The 22,970-nt window shown below is 36.7% G+C and overlaps 1 protein-coding gene across 4 annotated transcripts; it reads right to left on the reverse strand.

The window, feature by feature from the left end:
* Nucleotides 1-1,532: 1,532 nt before the first annotated feature.
* On the reverse strand, nt 1,533-22,679 carry LOC103710941 (serine/arginine-rich SC35-like splicing factor SCL28). 4 transcript variants are annotated; one of them, XR_003386455.2, is made up of 9 exons: nt 22,426-22,679; nt 18,605-18,682; nt 11,274-11,438; nt 11,092-11,159; nt 10,887-10,926; nt 2,857-2,998; nt 2,404-2,719; nt 1,957-2,106; nt 1,533-1,872 (listed from the first exon to the last, which is right to left on the reverse strand). XR_003386455.2 is itself a non-coding variant. In XM_008796876.4 (7 exons), exons 1-7 carry the CDS (start codon nt 22,605-22,607, stop codon nt 1,866-1,868), a joined length of 690 nt encoding a protein of 229 aa, XP_008795098.1. In that variant the 5' UTR covers nt 22,608-22,679; the 3' UTR covers nt 1,534-1,865. The 4 variants fall into 4 exon arrangements, 1 of the variants encoding a protein (XP_008795098.1); XR_604702.4 differs by having other exon boundaries at nt 2,837-2,998; XR_604701.4 differs by having other exon boundaries at nt 2,404-2,998.
* Nucleotides 22,680-22,970: the final 291 nt, after the last annotated feature.

Below are 22,970 nucleotides of genomic sequence, written 5' to 3' on the forward strand. Positions count from 1 at the left end.
AATTTTCGAGTCAAGCTTGAATAGAAAAATAGTTAACTTTAAAGCTCTCAAGCCAAGTCTAGTACATGTATTTAATAATTTTTTTTTATTTTATTTATAATATATATTATTAATTTAAATATTTAAAAATATAATATATGTTATATTTTGTTTTAACTATATGTTTTAATTTTGACCAAAGTTCAAATTCAAGCTCGAACTCAAGCTTGAGTATGGCTCAATTTATATCGATTTCGAATATTGCTTTTTTTCTTTTTTATCAAAGTCGAATTCAAGTTTGGATATTAAAAATCGGTGGATGAGTCAAGTTTCGAATCCGAGTATTTTGAACCAAATCAAGCCCGAACCTCTAACTACTTACACTCAGCATGGCTTGATTGCAAAGTGACAGCTCAGAAGTAGGGCAATTTGGTCCTATCAGCAGAGATTAGCTGGGTGGTTTAGGTTTGAGACATGAAATACAATCAAAAGTAGGCCTGCTCCAAAATGCAAGCGGGTAGATGATAGATGCGCAGATTAGATCCTGACATACCATGACAGAAAAACCAAAAATTGTGCGTGTTATTGTGCCGTGATTGTGATACGGAGATGCCTAATTTTAAACATACCATTGGCGGACGGATGGTGCCATCAAGGCGCATGGTTTTAGCCGGCGGACTTGTTTGATTGTACTAGTTTGAGATATATTATGTGTCATATGGGTGCTTTCCGAGTCCAGTGGGTGTTGATACTTTTTCCCCTCAATGTCTCAGGACCCCAACAGAAAGGACCACGTCTCCACCAACCAGTACCGTGAAATACTACAAGTAGTTCAAAATGCTAGAAGACTAAACGGTGCAGGTCATGACATTGTTATTCCAGTGTCTGAATAAATCCATTATCCGTCCCTTCAAAGAGTATACATATATCCCTTCTCTTGTGCAACTTCCAAGAGTGATTTGATTTTTGATTTTTGATTTTTGGCACAACAGTCTTGCACAACAAATGTACCAAGAAGAACATGGTATGCAAAACCAGAACAAGTATAGCTACAATTCAAATTGAATTAAGGGCTGCACGGGCCACTACAGGATACATAGAATAAGGCACAACAACGCCACTGGACCTTTCAACCTCGAAAACCAAGATTTAAAAAGCTTTCTTACATGTAGCCATTAGCGACTGCTTGACCACAAACCTCATGAATGAATTCCAACTCACTGTCAAGAAAACTAATCCCTTACCCTATCAGAACATGCTTTTTTTTTTTCATTTTGGAGTACAGCCTTTTTTATATGTTACATACATTTCTAAGGTGAAAAAAGAAGCAAAATGCAACCATAAGCATCATATAATCCATGCTTTTAGCATTCAAAAGTTGCTTGAACAGCATCCACACAAGGCACTAAAGCAAATGCATACAGCACCTGAGAAGCAAGATAAATCAAAGGCAGCGAGGTCTAAGATTGAAGTGTCCAAACATAAAATGCGCCATGCCATACCATACCCACATAGTAGCACGCAAACCACCAGTGAACACATTGAAGCACAAGAAAAAGAAAAAGGAACACTCTGCATCAATTTGCGGAATGAAACCACAAATTCATGTACCATGAACCATGAAAAAGATGAAACTGAGTTTTATGTCAACACAAAATTAACCTGGCAAGCAACATAACGAAAGAGCATTACAAACATCTATTTCTGATCCCAAAATTCAAGACAGTGGGAATGTTGATGATTTCAATAAACAGAAAACCATATTTCCCCATCCTCAACACATGACAGTGGTTCAAGGACTGCCCTGCTATCTATATCATAACCTGTCAACTAGAACATCTTTTTTATCGATTCTGAAGCATATGACAGAACTCAGCACTCCATCATCAAGGGCTGCATAACGGTTGACATGTCAAGGGTTAGGAGTATAAAGACTGTAGGATATGAAAATGATTATAATAAGGCAGAGTCAAACACCTGTAGGAACGAGACCTAGACGGGCTTCGGCAATTATCCTCAGGACTCGGGGAACGATGATGTCTGTTGTAGTCCCTATCATCCCTAGGGGATGGGGAGGCTGATCTTGGAGGAGAGTTATAGTCATCACGTGCGCTCCTGTCCCGGTCCCTGCATTAATATTTGAGGCAAATAATCAACAAAAATTTACAACCAGGCCATGCTGGAAATGGATTTGAAGAAAAAATATGTCAGATAAGGGAGCTGACAATAGCTGCAGTGGCAAGACATTGTTTCCCTCAGAACTCAATAAAAAATAAATACCGGCCAACATATGACTTTGTTGATTCTCAAAATAGCAAATTAGTAAACAGACATGCACCCACATGCCAACTGGGCGTACAGATAACTTCACTGTTCTCAGATCTCTCTAAGTTAGAATCTAAATGTTGGAAACATCACTTTTACCTGAACTATTTCAAACTTCTGAATATAATTATGAAACTTTGGTCCAAACATGTTTGAATTAAGCTCTAAAATGGTGTAGTTGCTGGTTGAACAGCATCTGCTGACTTCGCAGCTCTTTGCCTCAACTTTCATAGGCCAACATAATTGTTACTTTCAACAAAAGTATGAACCCCATCAAGAATATGCTCTATCTCTAGCAGTGAGGGCTTTTGACGGGCTCCCATTCTCTGGAGAACATGATACTCTCTTTTCGCTTTATTCTCTGGAGACATGATACTTTCTCTTTTGGCTTTTTAAGCTCTACATTCTTTCTTAACTGGATAGTATACAAAACCAAAGCAACAATATTTAGAATGCAAAAATGAAACAGAAAGTTCTTTGTTTGTGGCAAGAGAATAGAAAGTTAATGTGGATAATAATTTATCCAACAAACCATATGATTTCAGTGGTTACTCTTGGTGACGATGAACACTAATGAAAACTTCTTGAATAGCTTTGAAATAAAGTAATCAACAAGCCAATAACTTTTGGGTCACTTTCTCTTTAGCCTTTACTAATCCATTGATTCTTTAGGATCTCTTTTCACTTTAATAATCTGCATGAGCAACAGCACCAGTCATTCACATTCCCTGGAGCATAGGATGTAATCCAGCGAGAACAAGAAGTAAATATCAAACAATACCCACACATGTAACTGATCAGATATTCTAATAAATCCTTTCATTTTTTAATTTTCAAAGGAATGTATGAAAATAACCAATTTATGCAGTAGAAAAGAAAGTGTCACAACTAAGCCTGCACAATCACAAAAAGAATATTTTCTTCTCATCTTAACAGAGAGCCATACTGTGTTTGCTCCTTAAAGAACAATTGATGCAACATTACTCTAATATATTGAAGAAAAAGGTAAATCAACAGGAAGAGAAAGATAATCATCATGATCTGGAGTAACACAAAAGGGTTAAAAGTACAACCCCTCAAGGCATGTGCAGCTTAGTGCCATGGAAAAGAAAAAAAAAGATAAACTACAATATAACAAGTATTCATATGACTGGTAAAGAACTATGGATGGGAACTGTAAAAAGTAAAAACCATGACTTCAGTCATTCAAGATAGCATCAGAAGTGAACAGTGAGCATCAAAAAATGAGATCTACTACAAAATGAGAAAAAATATTTTCAAATTTCCTACCTCATTGCAGATTAATCCTCATTTTAAAAAACAAACAAATTAGACCTATATATCCCTTATAAAATGACCATGTTGGTTGTGACAATCTCCTTTGCTCCTCTTGCAGATTAATCACCTCCCCACCCCCAACAAAAATTAATCACAGTTGCAGATAAATCCTCACTTCATGACAAACAAATTAGATCCACATAACCCTTATAAAATGATCAAGTTGGTTGTGGCAATCTTCTTTGTTCCCCTTAATTAATTACATGTACCCATCAAAAATCTCAAAGAGTCCTGATTCCACACATTGAATCAGTTTCCTAAAAATGGAAAATAGCAACAATGACATCGAAGCAAAGGAGATGCCATGATATTTTACAAATACTTCTGACCTTAATAGGTGCTTCCATTATATGATCTCTACAAATCAAACTACAGGAAATAAAATAATGGTGGGTTGGGGTGGAATCAGGCTTATATGTAGTTTCAATTGTTCTTAAAAAAACTTAAACAAGTTACATTAAGGAGTGGGTTCAGGGAAACACACACCCACTAACATGATGACCATACATTTACATAATCATTTTTCTTTTTGAGAATGACATTTACATAATCCTTCATCAGTAGATGAGTTAACAAAAGTAGCAACCTCTATACCCAAAAAAAAAAAAGAGCAGCAGACTCCCTGTTGCCTCTGCCTATGTGGCTAAATTCAAGGAAATCTATCTTGTTTCCAATATTCCATATGGAGCTGCATATTATTTGGAACAGTTCAAGAAAATTTTCCTTATAAGTAGTTCCACTTCTTATTCAAAAAAATTCTGAGGAATATTTTCTTGAGAACTCTTTAAGGAAGATATTTAGAGGCATGGTTTTTGGGGAGCATGAAAACACCTATATCATGCCTATGTAACATTGTCATGATCATTCATCTGTAGATAAGATCATAAATCAGCAGCCCTTGTGTTGCTTCTGCCAGTATTTAGCTTAAACATAGTCCAACTTGTTTCCAAAATTTCATATCCACCCTATTTCAGATAGTTCAGGAAATTTTATCTTGTTTATCTTGAATATGTTTATGCATCGGAACCCTCCAATAAAGGTTGGGACCATTTCACCATGGTCCATCAAAAGCGAAAAAAGAAGTCAAGATCTTATATTATTGCTTAGAGCCCCATCTTTCCTCTTAAAGCCCTTCATAATTGGTGGTTATTGATACCCTCGTGCTTCAGAAGTTTCAAGTGTGTCAGGTATTAAGGCTGAAATAGACAACCTAAATTATGCAACCAAGCTCAGCACTTGCTTCACTGAGATACTATTAGGAAGCCCCTGGTTGAACATAAACAGCCCTATAGATCTTCAGATTCCATAACTGCAGAGACCAAACTGGTGAGATTAGTCTAGAGAACCAAGAAGATATATTTAACAAATTCTGACATTTCCATATTGGTCAGGTCTCATACATAGGGTACTCAAGCCATAACAAAACATCCACTGCCTTCTTGTCTCATTACCTTATCGCTTCTATGTCTGTAAGTTGGTATTTATTCATATTTTCATGTTAATTTTCCTTGCTTTCACCTTAATGCTGCATGGCATCTTATTCTGCTTAGTTTTAACTTTCATGATAATGTCCATCGCTTCGTAACACGCTTCTCATAACCTTCAGTAGTACATGAGAAGCATTCCTAGCAATAGTGCATTCTTTTTCCCTTTGGTGCTAAGTAGTAGTACATTCTTAGAATGACTGGCAAAAGAATACCAGTTCCTCACTATTTTTATCACCATGTGCATGCATAAGCCCATCATCAGGATACAATAAATAATTAATCAAAAGTCCTCCAAAGAAGAGACCTCCTTAACTTCTCGAAAAATTCTATTGACCACTCTAGTAAGAAATTCTTGGCACAGAACGAATCTTAAGTGAAATAATGAAACACCTTATCCCGGTCCCTTCATTCGCTTCATTCTTTAATTATACAATGAACACGAACCAAATAAAGGTGTTTGGAATAAAACATTGGGCCAGTTTGATTCCTCCAGAAATCCGATAGTTTCAAGAATTTTCTACTAAAGAAACCTAATCAGCAGCATCAGAGCATCCTATAAAAAATTTATACCATGTTAAGGTCAAACAGAATTTAACATCTTAATGGCATGACCTTTCCAATAGTATCAACAATCTCTTAAAACAATTGTATTTCAATAATAAAAGCAGATTGTTCCACACTTCGCAGATCCTTGATTATCTCCTTTCTCCTAAAAACTAGATTTTTGGACACTTGCAATAAAGACTGGTAAGCTGATCCTTCTCCGAAGACTTCTTAATGTTCAAAATTAGAACAATCATTTTATTCAAAGTTCTAGTTCATCTTTTGTAAAAATTTTGAATCAACAATCACCTTCCCAATTTTTTAATTAGTTGTACAGAAATCCACCTAAAAATCAGCCAGACCATGATTGGCACAAATTCAAGATGAAACGACTAACATCAATCTCCTTTACTAGACCATTTTTCTGAGCCAATTCCTTTAGTCCTTGTAATGTTTAGGCAGCTCCAAACGCTCACTGCAAATTTCATAAGCCAAATTCACTAAAAGTCATTCATATTGTTTATCAGTAACTGCACATATTACTCATGTTCCTGAATCACTCCTTGTTTCCAAATTACAATTTTAGCAAGTCTACTACTTTTGTCCCTTCTACCTAGAACCATTGAATGGAAGGCCTGGGTATTTCTATCTATGAACTTACTTGATGATATGCATCAGCATGACTAATTTTTTGAATGCAGTGCATGTGACTGCACATGAGAATTGGGCCCCCTAAGAGCACCATATTGCCAATATGCACTTAATATATGTAGTCAAACCATATATGGACGGGAAAGGCAGTCCATTTAGCATTTTGCAGCAACATATCCAGTCTGCTTAGCATTGTGTGGCCACATAAGTAGCCTACTTTATGTCGCCCCATGCAAATGAAGCATGTTCAAGCTAATGGTTACGTTTGGTGTGGACTTCAGTAGGGAAGCTTAGGAGTATCAATAAAGTTCACATGTTAATTATGTTATAACTATTGCTATTAGATAATATGTACTAAGTATCAAGTATTTATTGTTAGTTGTTGTTATTAATATTACTACTTATGCAAAAAAAATATTACCATTATTTTTGTTATTTTTATTTTTAATATATTTTACTTGTTTATAAATTTTGAGAAAAAACTAACCACATATATGCCTGTATACCAGAATACCATATATGTGCCATGTGATCCCTATCCATCTGCATACCGCAGCTGCCCACCATGCAAGACTCCTAGGTTCTGCAATAAAAATGAAAAAGAATACTTTCAAAATAGGTCTTGATGAACTAGAAGATTTTGAGACTGTTTTTCATTTGGCTTCTCACTTGTTTGTGCTTTAAGATGAACAAAACTCCCTTTATCGATGTTACCATCTCCTCCTGGCTCTTTTCAAGCTAGTAGAATTTTGGTGGTTGCTCATTGGTTTCATGAGCCTAAACTATGAACAGTAAGGTAGTTTTCTCTACCCACTAACTTGGAGCATTAGTTTCATGGCAGGCCTCTCTCTTGCCTAAATTAGCCTTGCCAGGAATTTAACACAGGTTTCTAGGAGCTTGACATCAGACAAGTCAATTGCACAATCTGCTCAATCCTTGTACAAACTCATCTCAACTTTGACTTCTGCTTTAGGGCTGACACCTAGTTGGTGAAGGCCTTGGGTGATGGTGATGATAACAAAGGGAATGTCATGGACAAATTAGAAACTGAAAAGAATAATATAAAAACAAGAAAGAAGATCATACTGATACTTTCAGTGTGCAATTATGTCCGTGGGCGACTCTAACCCAAGAAATTCCTGTTAATCCAAAATTTTCATTTTTAAAAAGGATTAAAATGCAAAGTATCCCAAGTCGTGCCCTTTCTCTGCACCCACTGAGGTGCAAAACATACAACCATGGGGACAAGAAAGCTGAATACATAAATCGTATAGGCCTAAATAAATATTGGATCTGAACAACAGAATATGCAGATGAAACAAGAAAATTATGAAAGAAACTGTGAACACTTTGAAGAAAATATATATCAAGAAAGGGAAGAAAGCAAGTATGCAGACGAACTGGAGAAGGGGAAGGAAAAACACCCACCATTCCCAAGAATATAAAGATTTGAAGGCAAGAAGATGAAATATGCAAGAACACCCACAATTCTCCCTTACAGTTCTCAGGAAGCTAACCATACACGACACATCACAAATCTACATTAGGCTTCACCATAAATCTACATAGAGGAAGTATGCTTACAAAAAAATTATTCTTCAAAATCATCATTTAGACTTAGACAAAAGCTTAAACGGGTCAGCAATCTAGGTTGTTCTAGAAATTATTGAAAAGCATTAACATTGGGCACCATATAGTTCTGGATAGAGGAGCAACACAGAATTAAGTTCAATCACCAACAATCAGAAATATTAACAATTTAAAACATTTGAAATATTTAAAGACAAAAGGATTTTCTAACCGAACATGTCATAGGACATGTTTGGTGTTGCTTATGCTTTTTAAGAAGTCATTCTCTAAAATCACATTTATTAGATTTGTTAAATAAAAAGTACTTTTTCATGAATTTGGTGTTTGGTAATCACAATTGTAAAAGTACTTTCGTGGAAGAGCTTACCATATTTGAAAGACAAGAAGCAATCTCTCAAACGAAGAATCTAGAAGCTAGTTTTTCAAAGTTCCTATAAAAGGACCTTTTTGATTTCTTGTTGAAACACTTCCCACGTGATATTACCAAACACAATATTTTCAGGAAGTACCTTTTTACTTTAAGAGTTAGAAAAGGACTTTCTCAAGCAACACCAAACACGACCATAGTCAATCACTTCTTTTTCAACATTTTGATTATTGGCATTCTATGTCCAATTTGTTGATCTCAAATAGATAGAAAAATAAATACAATAATGATGAACATTAAAAAAAAGAGAACACTTTAGCTAGGCAAGGGACAAATAAAGTCAAATAACTCAAGGCACAGGATTGTGAATCCGCCATGCATGGACTCAATACCCCTGGTTCATCCATTGCATTATCTCAAATTCTGACAAAAAATTGATCTTCATTATTCATATTGACAACAAAAAGAAACACAAATCTTGACAAATCTGGATAAATGATAGCATTAAACTTAACAAAACAAAGCGCTTGAATTGTTGAAAATTTAGACTACTCAGGAATACATATTGAATGTTATGATTGCCGCTAATATGTTGTAGATCAAAATTAAAAGAACGTTATGGTGATTGTTCCAGAGGAAATAAATCAAAAAATAGGTAGAACTATGATAAATCATTTTTTATCATGCTCCATGACAACAAATATTTGGATTCATAAACAGGCTTGCTTAATCATATCTTGTGACTCGTACTATGTACGAAATGAAGGAGTTTATAATGCCTCACTATCCAGGTCGAATTGAGATTTAAATCTAAGATTTCAAAATGTCAATATGTGAAATGGTATGCAGAAAGCTTTAAAAGATGTTCAAGAAGATGATCAGATATACAAAAGCTCCAATTACCAAACTCCTTTGACTAAGTTAAAAAAAATGAAAATAGCGTGGAATGCAATGAAAGATGAGATAGCACAATTCTAGTTGTTATTCCTCGTAATCCAATTAATAGATGACTTGATCCATAGAGACAGCAGATCTGATAATATTTGTCCACTCAGCCACCAAATAAATGTGCAGATACATGTAAGCAAGGAGACCAGATACACAACATCATAGAACACTTAGGGAAACAAAAATCTAACATAATATGATAGAATCTAGATCATGGATCACACTTGTGGAACCAAAAAGGGGTCAAATTTGGCAGCAAAGAACCAAAAAATAATTCCAAATTGACCTGTTTTGAAGGGTAGAAGGTTTCTGCGAATTCGTTAATCTTATTTTGCCCTTTTGATAAGATTATTAGCTTAAATCAAGGGTCTAGAATATAGAAGGATTGATTCGACTCACCCTAGTCCTTTTCCTGTGACCTCCTCAGGAAGAATTGAATGAGATCAGCCACCAACCCGTTTTGTCCTTTAAACAAGGTAGGGATGTCTAAATCTCTTGAGGAACCAAGAAAAAGGAAATGAAAGGGAGAAGAGAAAAGGAAACAAAAAGAACCAAAGGAAGAAGAAAGAAAAACAGAAGGAAGCAGTGTTGGTCACTCACCTCCACTGCTTCCGTTCTCTATCCCTGCGGGTTTCTTCCAAATTCTTTTCCAGGTTTTTCTTTCAAATATTGTCTATCAAGTGCCTTGAGACCATCTTGCATATTCAATGTTCATACAAGGAAAACAGGAGTGTGTGACTTCAGATTTGATGGTCAGTGACAATTTCTGCCACTTGTCTTCTTAATACGCCCTATGTCTTTGTTCTTCTACCATCTTTATTAACTTAGGGTTCATCCACTGGCTCACAAGAAGCAATAAAATTCCACACCAGCAAAAATTTCAGCATTAACATTAATAACATCAGCTCTGATAATAAAATCCAGATATTAAATGTCTGATTGATGATATTATCACAACAATTGGTACCAGAGCCAAAGATCTAACACAGGAGTGCTTCTTCTGTTTATACCTTCAATGATGGTGGCCACTGCCAAATGCAATGAGCTTCTTCAACAAAAGAAGACATGGCTCGAGCAGCAAGGCTCGAAATTCAGATAAGGTCAAAGTGCCGGCAACATGCAACAGCAATTTAAAGCAAGTACGAAGCAACCATTCCAGATAATAATTGCATGCATATTTTACTACATCTCAGGAAAAAAGAAATAAATGGTTCTTAGCCAACTGAAGGAGCAATTAAAGCATAAGACTACCTGTCTTTCACTTGCATAAAAATAACTAAACTTCATTAATGGCTCAGCATTATGATTTTGTGCAAAGCTATCAGAACTAATAAGAACAAGAATAGGACAAAAATGAGAATCTTGCAGGCATAGACATCAGAGAACCTGCACTAGACACTGAATAGCAACTTGAAGTATAAGTTATAAATCAACAAAATATAAAATTCTAAGTAACAAAGCAATTCAAAGAGTATGTAGCTCCCAAGTTTAACCTCAAGCAATACCAAGAAAGTAGCAAGAGACATGCAACAGCACTAGCAATAAAAAATAAAAACAAAAAAGAAATTACAACATTGATTACTATATGTGGAGTATAAACAAACATCCACTCAAAACCTGGATGACAAATCAAATACAAACAGAACATAAATTCAAACCTTGAGTCACGCCTGGGAGGAGAGGGGGAGCGTGAATATGCTGCCAAGGAAAAAGATTAAATAAACATATATCCAAGAAAGAAGTATAAATCAGTTGGCAAAATTAGGAATTACAATTAAGCTAAATGCACAAAAACAAACAATAAAATATAGGTGGATATTTGTGGTAACAGTGCTAAATAATCTGAAGCCCTCAAATACTGACAACGGTATCGATGCCTGGGAGATCTAGGTGGAGATCGCCTTCTGTAGCTGCCTCCCACGTATCTTTCACTGCACAATCAAGATATCAAGAAAAATTTATAGTTAATCAAAAACTCACTCAACAGATATGAAACCTTGTTGAATCAAAAACAATGATGTCATGAAACGGGAAAAAGAGAACACCTTATCCTTGCACTCGTGCGCATTTCTTGTGGAGTTTTTCTATTTTCTTCAGCAAAAACGATTGAAATCTCACGTCCGCCTATAATCTGATGATTCATCTGCTGCTTGGCTGCTGCTGCATCTTCAGCATAACGAAACTTCACAAACCCAAAGCCCCGTGGCTCCCTGCAAGAATTGTCTCCAGAAGAGTAAATCATCAAGATCCTCAAACTGTGCAATCACATATTTCAACCATTACAAGTATGGAAATAACATCAAAAAACTAACTTATTGTAAGCGGACACAATATATATAAGCAACCAATAAGTTCACATAAATCCAAAATTTAGTTTCCATGGAAGTGGCCACTGTATATGAGCGATCATGCACTCCACGACAGAATAAATTCACATTGAACTCATGATATGAATATAAGTGTCAATTCATCTGGAATGCACATATATTACTGCATGTTCATGGCATGACGCAAGGTAAATGTATTAGTTTCTGCCAGTAGCTTTATGTACTCACCCATATCAGCCTTATCATAGCATATTACAGTCATAGGCTATGGTACAAGCCAAAACAAATTAAAACTATGCAAAGCAGACATAAATGCAATTATTCAAGCGGGTTCCAACTTCCTATCTCTCCTTGCCCCAATCAAAACCATTATTTTTTAGTTTATTTTATTGTCTTTTGGTTTTTTGGTAGATTGTTGTTTGGCTTAATTTTGCACCAATTCAAGTTAGTTTGCAAAAAATTTCCTTTATCAGAATGTGCTTTGGCCAGACACGTGTTTACTATTTCTTTATCAGAAATCAACTTGCCTCTTTGCTGTTTTAGTATGATACATTTGTTTCCATGAGCCAAAGCCATCTTCATTCTTCAGTACAAGTTGTATACTCACTAGAAAACAATTAAATATAATCTAGATAATAGATCAGAAAGAGAAAAAGGCTATTGTGGCATATCATGGAGCATCAATTTTGTACTTTTCAGCAATTTACCTCGTCTTTCTTCATCAATACATGCCAAATGTTGACATGGTACACTGCCCACCCCCCAACAACAGAGGAAAAAACCAAACCCAACACAAAAGAGTATATATCCAGCCTGACCAAAAGAAACACAACTTGTGATCTTTCAGCCCTTGGACATGAATAACCACATAAAAAAGAATTGATCATACATCACAAACTTATTCCAGCTATCAAATATTAGCCATGCAAGAAGAATATATAGTAGTCATGATCATCAAGTCTTTAAAATTTGGATCATTTCATAGTTATTGAATGTTTTTATAACGACACTATATTGAACCAGTACCGAGACTCGTACTGGTCGGCAGACGGTTTCGTACGGTACCAAACTCGGAACCGTGCCGACACAGTACGATTAGGGTGTGTCGATTCTGTATTGGCATGCTCAATTTTTTTTTGTGGAGTTTTCAAGTTAATTTAATTGGTCATCACTCTTTTTGAACTTCTTCAATGATTTTAAATCTAATTTGATGTTTTTTGATTCTTTTTATGTTTATATGATCCGGGTTTAACCTAAATAATGCATCTTATTGTTTTAAAATGATACATATCATAAAATGATTAGTGAGATGTTGCATACTACAAGAAACAATATAAAATATCCTCAAATCTAATAACGTAAAAATTATAAAATAATACAATCAATTACATACATTAAAAGTACAACCTACATACCGATATCTAAAATCGGATCAAGTAGTAATGCCTCTCATAGATATCCAGATCATCAGTATAGTCAGAAGGCATATCAACCCACCCCTCTAACCAAGCGGCTTTGTAGTCTTGTATGTTCATTCCATAAGAAACGTGCTCCGAATTATAGGCACTCTCAGATCTCTTGCTAAAGCTCTGGCTCTCAGAGACGTCCTCTAGCTGATAAACTAGCTAATAAAACGGCCGTGAAGGAGCCCATCTAAATAAGCCGGCAACAAAATCCAACACGTAAGATGCCCCGGGCTACATAAAATAGTAGCCACCGAAAGATGCCTCAAACGCACCATATCCATATTCGCATTCGTATGGGTCATAGACTGCATGTGGCTACGAAGAATAGAATCCAGCATACGACTCACAATCTAATACGTCTATGGATTCTACTCCACGTGCGAGATCATCTGCAGCTGCATCGTGTCCTCCTGATGACCTCGAAGAGCCTGTCTCCTATATGCAATTGTATCATCGCGAGCTCTACCATATAGTGCACCGTGGTCCCTATCCTATGTAGCATGCATAAACTGAGACTCACCGGTGAATCGAAAACCATCCTGCGATTGTCTCATAAACGGTGATCTTCTGTCCTCCACTTTTTTTCTGACTAGCAGATCTATGACCACCAAAGCCACTGCTCCTAGTTTCTGAATCTCAGCGAACTGACTCCTCAACACTCCATTGCGATTGCAGGTGCCTTTTGTTTTTTTAGTATGCTGAACAGCTGCCTTCTCACCCTTCGTGCCCCTCTGGCTATGCTAGGAGGATATATATCGCCCTCCTGACCGAGTCGACCGGATAGCATAGTGGCCTCATCTAAATATCTCTCAATCATATCTCTGAGAGGATGTCTTGGACAAGGAGTCATGTGGTGACCGGTTCTCCTATAGCTATGGCTGATCAGCCGAAAAGATGCATAGAATATTACTCTCAGCCCATTGCCCTGCATCGACCCTAGCCTCACGAGCTACAAGACTGGCCAGTCGTGTAGGCGATTCTCGCTCAAAAAGCTACGGGCTCCTGCTGCTGGCCTACAAGCCATTCGATCATAGGATCATTCTCATCATCAACGAAACACTATGGATCGGATCTATGTACTTTAGCTTCACTTCATGCTCAATGCACTTCAGCCTCAACCTCCGATTATAGTGAACATATATACAAGATCGTTGAGGCGCTTCTGTGTCAAACGGTTTCTCTACTTGTGGATGAGGGCAAAGGTAGACCAGTTGCGCTCATAGCCACTCGAGAAGTTTGTCTGAAAGAAAATCCGGATAGCTAATTGCTTAAGATTTTTCGCGGACAATCCAAAATAAATCCATCATTCAGCTACAAAAACATTGACGAAAATTACATATAAGATAATACTATATTAATAACCATCTAATGCTAAGTAAATGTCCTCTTGATTTGCAATATACCAGAATTCATACTTTTTTTACTTACGACAGCTGCTAAAACTCCAAAGCTGTCGATGTCTTCTCTAAATATTTTGATCTGTGAAAAAGAATTGTCTCATACTATGTTGCTAATAAAGAATACCAGTTAACTTACACATGTCACTTAACTTACCTTTTCTACGCATAGAATCGCGACTTATGGATCAGGCTCCATCTTGTAAATTACATTATACGGACGGCCAGAAGTTCATCATACATATCGATTCCAGCTATGATGGACTGAAACTGAGGGTTTAGATAGTATGGTGCAGATAGAGTTCGTTGTTATCTTAGTAAAATTGTACAAGTACAGAAGCAGTCTAATTTTAATATTCTTGCTTATCTGTTAAATGCAAATCTACCCATCTGGTAGTCCCCTCACTGCTCAATGATGTCGATGTACTCTTGGACATGCATCAGATCATGTTGCCCTTTTCATCTATGATACAGAAAGCCCATCTAAGAGTACCTATCGTTGCCCACAAACCAAAGTACTTCATACAATGGCCTGATAGCCTTCAACATTGCAGTGGCCCACTGTCAGAATGTCTGCCTCGTCACCAAGTCCTCGACAATACTCTCTTCAGTGTTGGCCTTCGTATATCTACTTTCTTGCCACTCGGAACTGATAAACATCTAACGTACGACTGCTTTCTTCTCAAAAAGACTATCAATTGCAACGTAGTTGGTAGTAAACTGTGACTCCTGCTCTCACGCTTTCTGCATACCTCCTCATCAATGAAAGAACCCACGTATGGTTATAAATATACCAAGTGATGGTTTGGGCTGTCTCCACTGTTTGCTGCACTTGATTTGGCAGTTCATGCCTAGAACCGGCCAGTTTGCACCGAGTTTGAACGGAAACAGCCAGTTCTAAACAGTTCTGACCGGTTTCAGGCCAGTTGGCACCAGTAACGTCCAATTCGAATCGGTTCCGGGCCCATTCCGGTCGGTTCGAGACCAATTTCGGGCTAGAACCGAATGCAAATGCCAAATCGACCCGATTTCCCACTAAGTCGACTCGGCACAGGCCGAACTGGGCGATTCAGCCAGGTTTGGCAATCCATGCTTTCAATCCAGTCGGAACTAAAACCAAAAGCAAATGCCGAATCAACCCGATTTTTCACTGGATCAGCTTGGTACAGGCCGAACCAAATGCAAATGCCGAATCGACACGGTTTCCTACCGGGTCGGCTTGCAATAGGCCGAACCGGGCAAATTGCAAGCCGACCTCGGGCGATTCGGCCCAATTCGGCAGTCCATGCTTTCAACTGCAACTAATGTAAAAGCTGGCTCATGAAAACCTAATGAGTTTAGATTGATGGAAGAGCAGTTACAGTAAAAGTATTTACTTCAAGGTCTGACGAACCAAACCGTACCGGCCGGTTCGAACCGGTCCGGCCTGTAACCGGTACGCCGGAGCAGTGAAAATCGGTACGGGTCGATTCTGTGCCGAAGACGAAGAAGACGAAGAGAAGGAGAGAGAGCGCGGGGAAGAAAGGAAGGGAGAAAACCTGTGGTCGCCATCAGAGCCGCGGAGGGGCAGCGAAGACCGGGGGGCGGCAGAGCCCGCGGGGGGCAAGGGAACCCGCGAGGGCACGGCGGAGGGCGCAGCCACGGCTTTTTAATTTGGAGATTTTAAGTAAAGTCGGCAAATGGGGTGCCGCCCCCCCAGCCTGCGCCACCCCTCCGCAGCTCTCTGATAGCGGCCACAGGTTTTCTCCCTCCCTCTCGTCCCTGCACTCTCTCTCCTCTTCTTCTTCCCCGGCTCTAGTGGAGAAAAGCTGGCCGGTTCGTACCGGCCGGTTCCGGAACGAATCGGAACCGTACGGGTCCGGTAGGCGACCGATACGCCTACCGGACTCGGTGACCTTGATTTACTTAGTAATAGAATCTCTGGATATATTGAATTGAGACATGAAATGCAGTAACAAGCAAAGTTGTCACATTACACACCAAAGGAAAATTCTAGAAAGAAAAGAAAAACAAAATCTTCAACATATTTAAGTTAGTCAAGCACAATTTTGCTAGCACATCACAATGTAGAAAGGCTTTTCTTCCTTCCTCTCTCCTCAACAGACTAGATAGGGCATCTCAAGCTAGAAGGCATGCCAAATTATTGGATTTTTTACTTCCTTAACGCTCCACCCTCATCATATTATGAGAAGCAAGGTGGGTAGGGGCGGAGATGTTTGCGTATAAATATATAACTAATAGATTGTAGTGGCACATTTCTTTTGTACTCTTAACAATGTATAAATTGTTAAGAGTACAAAAGAAATATATAACTAATAGATTGTAGTGGCACATTTCTTTTGTACTCTTAACAATGTATAAATTGTCCCTAGAAGAGTTTTATAACTCATTAACCCTATGAACATAACTTCAGTTTGTTTATCTATCTAGGATATGATGCTAACTTGGGATTATCCCACCCAAGGGATATGAATACAAGAAGCTATATTCTACAGAGATTCGATATTCTGCTTTTCTTTTTCAAAGAGTGAAGGATTAATTGACATACAGTAGAAGTTTTTAATTAATATAGTTAGTCCAAAAAAATAGACAATCAGTATTCATGTAGTCTATTTTTCTGACAACACTTTCCTGGCATTAAAAGAGTTTGAGGACAACCTCAGCTTGTTGTTTTGGGAAATATACATTTGCTAGGTTAGCTACCATGCAGTTAGCAATGATATAGTCTTTTCCTATGACCCACCTGTTAATATTTCCTTTAACTGCCTGGATGAAGTCACTGTTTTGTTGTTCAATCTCATGCTCTGTACTTTATTTTGTTTGACTGAATTCTATAAAACTTGTGAAGAAAAAATCAATCATGAAGTAATTATATGTTCGAATTCCAGTAACTCAAAACCAAATATCTATAGATTCTGTACTTATGTAAAAAAAAAGGACTTTCAAATCTTGGACTATCTCTGATGGATTCTGTATATCAAATTTTGCAGCCAAAATACCCTAGTAATCATTGAGAGGAAATACAACTTGGGTTCCCAAATATTTCTTTCTTACATGTACACTTCAAAACTAAATTAGTTTTAAATTATTTATCTTCATCTAAGAGTGCTTATCAGATAGAGACTTAATTGGAGTCTTTCAAAAAAAATCTTTCCTGCCCATCTCTCTCTCTCTCTCCTTCCTCAACCAAATTTACGTTCGGGGAAAAATGACATTGCCTCCCTCAACATCTCTCCTCCCCCCCTTCCCCTTCCTACCCCCTCTCTTGTGCATCAATTTATCTATTTCTATTTACGCTCATTTGCAATAATTCAAGGAATTATCCTTATTCTGTTTATTAGTTTTTTGGATATGTACATTTCATGTGCCCTAATTATTATTTATAATCTTATATCTTAGACTTTTTATCTTGTATCTATTTATGCTTAATTTAATTTAACAATTTCCAATCATATTCTATTTTTATTAGCTCTTTTTCAATGTGCATCATATGTCCGGATGACTAGTTCTAATTAAAAACATGACAGAATTTCCTAAGAGAACCATCATGACACCTAAAGCAAAGAGCATCACCGTGCAGGCCAGAAAAACTACAACATAGAGAGCCTTGCAGTCTTCTTGATTAGAATGTAAAAACCCGAAGGATATGATTGCTAAAAGCCACATGTAATGGTTGCCATGAACAAGATAGGATATCAAGCATATGGAATTGGCCATTGACAGAACATAGAGAATGTGATTTACAACTGAAATACTCAGGGCCCATTTTGTACTGCTTTTATTTTCTGTTTATGTTTTCAAAAAAAATCCAACAAGATAATTGAACTAGACTGAACAAGAATGTAAGATGAAACCCTTTTTTAAATTCTTTGAAAAAACTTTTAAGAAATTTTGGCATCAAAGATTCATTACTTTCAAAAAAAAGTGAAAATAAAAGCAAGGGACTGGCAGAAGTTCCACGCAAATGTCATCTCCAACATCAATCCCCATCTATATTACACTTAATAGTAGGGAAACAAAATCAGAAAAAAAAAACAAGAATACCAAACAGGCCCTCGAATATTTCTATAGTAAGCAATGAATGAACTGGATAAATAACTGAATAAAATCAAGATAATAACCAGATCAAACTTTCGGACTTGTAGCAGCAGAAAAGATTATCAGTGTAAACAAAAACAATGCATACCCAGTGTAATAATTCTTTGGAAGGTATACATCCTTCACAGGGCCAAACCGTTCAAATGGAATGCGTAGATCCTCCGGCCTACATATAGAAATTAAAACAAAATCGCATTAATATATTAAAGATAAGCTGGATGTGAAACAGCAACCAGTGACAAAAATAACAGAAACTAACAGAGAACAGAATATTCACCACTCTCAAATCATAATTTTCATTTTAAAATTAGTAAGCTTTAAATTGACATGGACTTCAACAAGAAGACTTAAAAAGTTAAATAGTTTAATAAAAGCAGAATGCCATCTAAAATAGTACAGATGTTGCAGCAAGACATGTTCTAGTTGAAACATTTTGTAATTGACATTTCTTTTAATTGATACCATAAGGATATATTGTGCATCAAACTTGATTAACTAGAATGGTGAAGTGCCAGACAACTGAATGAATCACTAAAGACAAACCAATTACAGCAAATTGCAAATAGACTACAGTTTTGTAAATATTGCTATATATAGAAGCTTGTTTGCAAATGCAGCCAAAATTCAAATAACTTGAGAAATAACAATTACAAGGATAAAATCCATAATTCAGCTGATTGTACGGGGATCTAGGTTGTATCAGAATTTATGGAGGTTGAAGATGAAGGGTCCAACACTAATTCTTGAATGTAATAAAACTAACTTTGCTTTCTCCTAGTGATAAAAATTCATCATAGCTTTTCCTTTTTCTCCACTAGCATAGTAAAAATGCTAAGGGCCCATTCTTTGGTGGGTAAATATCATTGAGAAAGTTGGTCAACTTTCTCATTGACCGACTTACCCATGTTCTCATGCTACTCTACGTTGCTAAGTTATTTTCCCATGGACAGCATTTATCCATGAAATGGGCGAAAAGGCTTACCCACTTGGGAGGTAAGTTATTTTTCTTAAAGTAAAATAACCTTTTTATTTTGTTCCTAAAATACCCCAAACCCTAAAATTATGTTATGTTATTATTATATGATAATATAATATAATATAATATAATATGTATATTATATATAATATATATTATATACAATATTCTATGTATAATATATATTATATTATGTTATATAATATTATATACAATATATAACATAATATTATATATAATATATAACATAAAATTACATATAATATATAACTAAAATTATATATATTATATATGGTAATATAATATAATATTATATATATTATATATGCATAATATATATAATATTCTTATCATATACTATAATAAAATAATATATTATAATAATAATGTCTAATAATATTTATATATTATTTTAAATATATAATATATATATATAGACAAAGGGTATTATGGAAAATAAGGATAGATATTAGCAACTTACCTAGAAAAGCAGTAATGCAAAATAACATGGGTAACATATTCCGGAGCCACTTTCCAATGCAAAAAAGAACATGGGTAAATTATTCCTCTCTAAATGTGGGAAACACTTTCTCAGAAAAATACAGATTCCCAACTAAGTTTCTTACCCCCTAAGAATCGGCCATAAAGAGGACACTGAAGACAAGAATAGTTTTTCAACCATGCAAAAAAGGAAACAAAATTTTCCATTAATATAGTGAAAAGCAATAAGTGAGAAATTACAACATTGAAAGCAAAACAAATTCAAGTGAACCCGAAATTCCACATGACAAAGTTTTTACTACTAAATCAATGTACGGTGCAATGAAATCCAAAGTTTTCCCTTTTATAGGATAACTGATTTAAGTCTGAAGAGCATGTTCAGCAATGTCTCTTTTAAAAAGCCATTCTCCAGAAGTACTTCATTATAAGTTATGAAAATATAAAGAACTTCATGCATTTGGTGTCTCATATTCGCAAATTGCAGAACTTGTCAAACTTGGGTTATCTTCAGGTTAATTTAGGTTTGGGCTTAATCTAGATTAGATTTAGGTAAACTTCATATCTTACTAAACCTAAAAATGCTTTCAATGAAACAAGGAAAATATGAAAATTGTGCTTCTACAGATGAGTTAAAAAGAAAATATTAAAGATCTTTTGCCAGATCACCAGCCAGTTCACTAGTCCAATGTGGAAGTCGGTGAATGGCTGAGCAGCAAGCGGGGCCTGACTAACAACACTAACCCGCCTGTGTACCAAACCAATCCCCAACTGCAACGCCCTGTTAGCCCAATGACCTGAGCAGCGATCTGAAGGGTGATCAATAGCAATACTCCATTTAAAATACAAAGAGTTAGATCACAAGAGTAGAAGCCATAAGCTACTTTTCTAGCTTCTCCTAAATGACAATTTTTGACTTGTGTTTTTTTGATAAGCACTTCTCAAATGACATTATTACTAAACAATTGTATTTTCATAAAAGGATATTTTTCACTTTAAAAGTCATAAGATGACTTCTTTCAAGAAACATCAATGCACCCATATTCTGTTTCTATTTAGAAGATGAAATAAACGAAAAAGGACACTCCAAAATTTCATCCTCCATGACAATAAGATTCACTTGAGCTAATAATGAGACCTCTACTTCCCCTTAAAGTGAGAGAATGAATCTGATTTTGAGAAGGCACCAATAAAACATGACAATATAAATTGGCAAAAAAAGAGAAGATGCTAGGCAGTACCTTAATTCCTTGTAAATAATGCCTCTGATTAGGAAAGTGATTTCTTTTGGCACTAACGGAAAGATCGAAAGAAGCAGATGCTAACCCAATCACCTATCACCTAACCTACAACCAGCATCTACTGTAGCAGAAAACTTTGGGCGGCACCCAGAGTAAAAATCCAGTTTGGAAGCAGGACCATTATGGAGACCTTCTTAGACTTCCTACCTTTACATGGCACACATAATTTTTTAAAAAAAACCTATAAGTTCATTTGACTAATAGCCAAGAATTTCTAGCATTACCATAAATGTTTCTTGTTTTGAAAAGTCACAGCTGTTTTCTTTGACAGCAACCAACATTGACAGCAAGATATGAATAAAATTAATTGAGCACTCCTGCAGAGAGACATTCATAATACACTATTTGCTTCATTTTAATGAAAATCTCATCACTCAATATGAAAATGCACAGGCATACACAATTAGCAGTAAGCAACAACCCTATTCAACTCTTCCTGACAACTATTTACATGCTCGCACCTGTCTTAATTAAATGCCAAAGATACAGTTAATTAGAAAAACAGTTATCTTTAAAGCAAAATCAAATATGATCCTAATTGGTGGTGCCAAATTTTATATAAAAAAGAAGATCATGAGATTGCAAAATTTAGACTTTTGATGACGCTAACCCAATTCATCAAAGAAAAAACTCAGGGAAGAACACATTTGAGCTGTAGTTTTCATCTTCTGGAGGCTAATTACGCATTAATAATATATGGTTTTGTGACTCTACCTCTCTGTTTTCTCTCTCCAGTCTCGAAAGTCGTAGCTTTCAAAATTCAAACTCTAAGTACGGATCATATTCTATTGGATAATCGATACACGTTCTTTACGCACTCTTTGCCAAAAAAAAACTCCCATAAACAAAAGCCAGACAAACGCACGAGACATTGAAACAAAGCATAAACCAGCAATTATTAAGACACTCACCCTAACACCCAACATATGATGAAATTGATCCGAAGAATCATCGCATAATTAAAGAAAAGAATTACTTATCAAATCAATTAAACGAATCACGATTTATGACAGTAAAAGAAGAGAACTTTGATAAGACCCTAACCCTGGGGGGAGAGGTGTCAGGCAGAAAGCGTATGGAATATGGGGGGAAAATCCCTAACCCTAGAAGAACAGACAGAGAGGGCAAAAATACCTTGCGTCAAGGGCGATGTTTCGGACGAGGAGGCCGGAGGGCGCAGAGGGGCGGCCGCGGTCCCTGTAGCCCCGGCCGCCGCGGTACCGGTCGCGGGGGTCGTCGTATCGCTTCCGGCGGGGAGGGCTCCGGCTCGCTCGCCGTGGGCTATAGCTCCGACTCGGGCTCCTGTACCTCCCCATGAGAGCGAGAGAAACCCTAGGCGAAGGAGGGAAGAAGATTAGGACCGCTTTGGAACGGGTAAGGGGAAAAAGGGGCCCAAAGAGGCCACATATATTGCTGTGAACGCGAGGGAAACGGATGAAAATTAGACGGGGACCGGGTCTCACAAGACCGGAGCATGCTTGACCCCGACCTGACCAGGTTTTGGCTTTGGGTCTTGACACTAGGGCGGGACCCAACCCACTAGATGATTGTGTGGCGTTGGATAAGGTTCATCAAAAATATGTTAGACCCAACAAGCCATTCCACTCAGGCCGAAGTCATATATAACCCGGACCTAAACCAAAATATTTGGATCTACATTAAGTCTGGATCAGGATAAG

Source organism: Phoenix dactylifera, chromosome 1 (assembly GCF_009389715.1).
Source record: "Phoenix dactylifera cultivar Barhee BC4 chromosome 1, palm_55x_up_171113_PBpolish2nd_filt_p, whole genome shotgun sequence".
Lineage (NCBI taxonomy): Eukaryota > Viridiplantae > Streptophyta > Magnoliopsida > Arecales > Arecaceae > Phoenix > Phoenix dactylifera.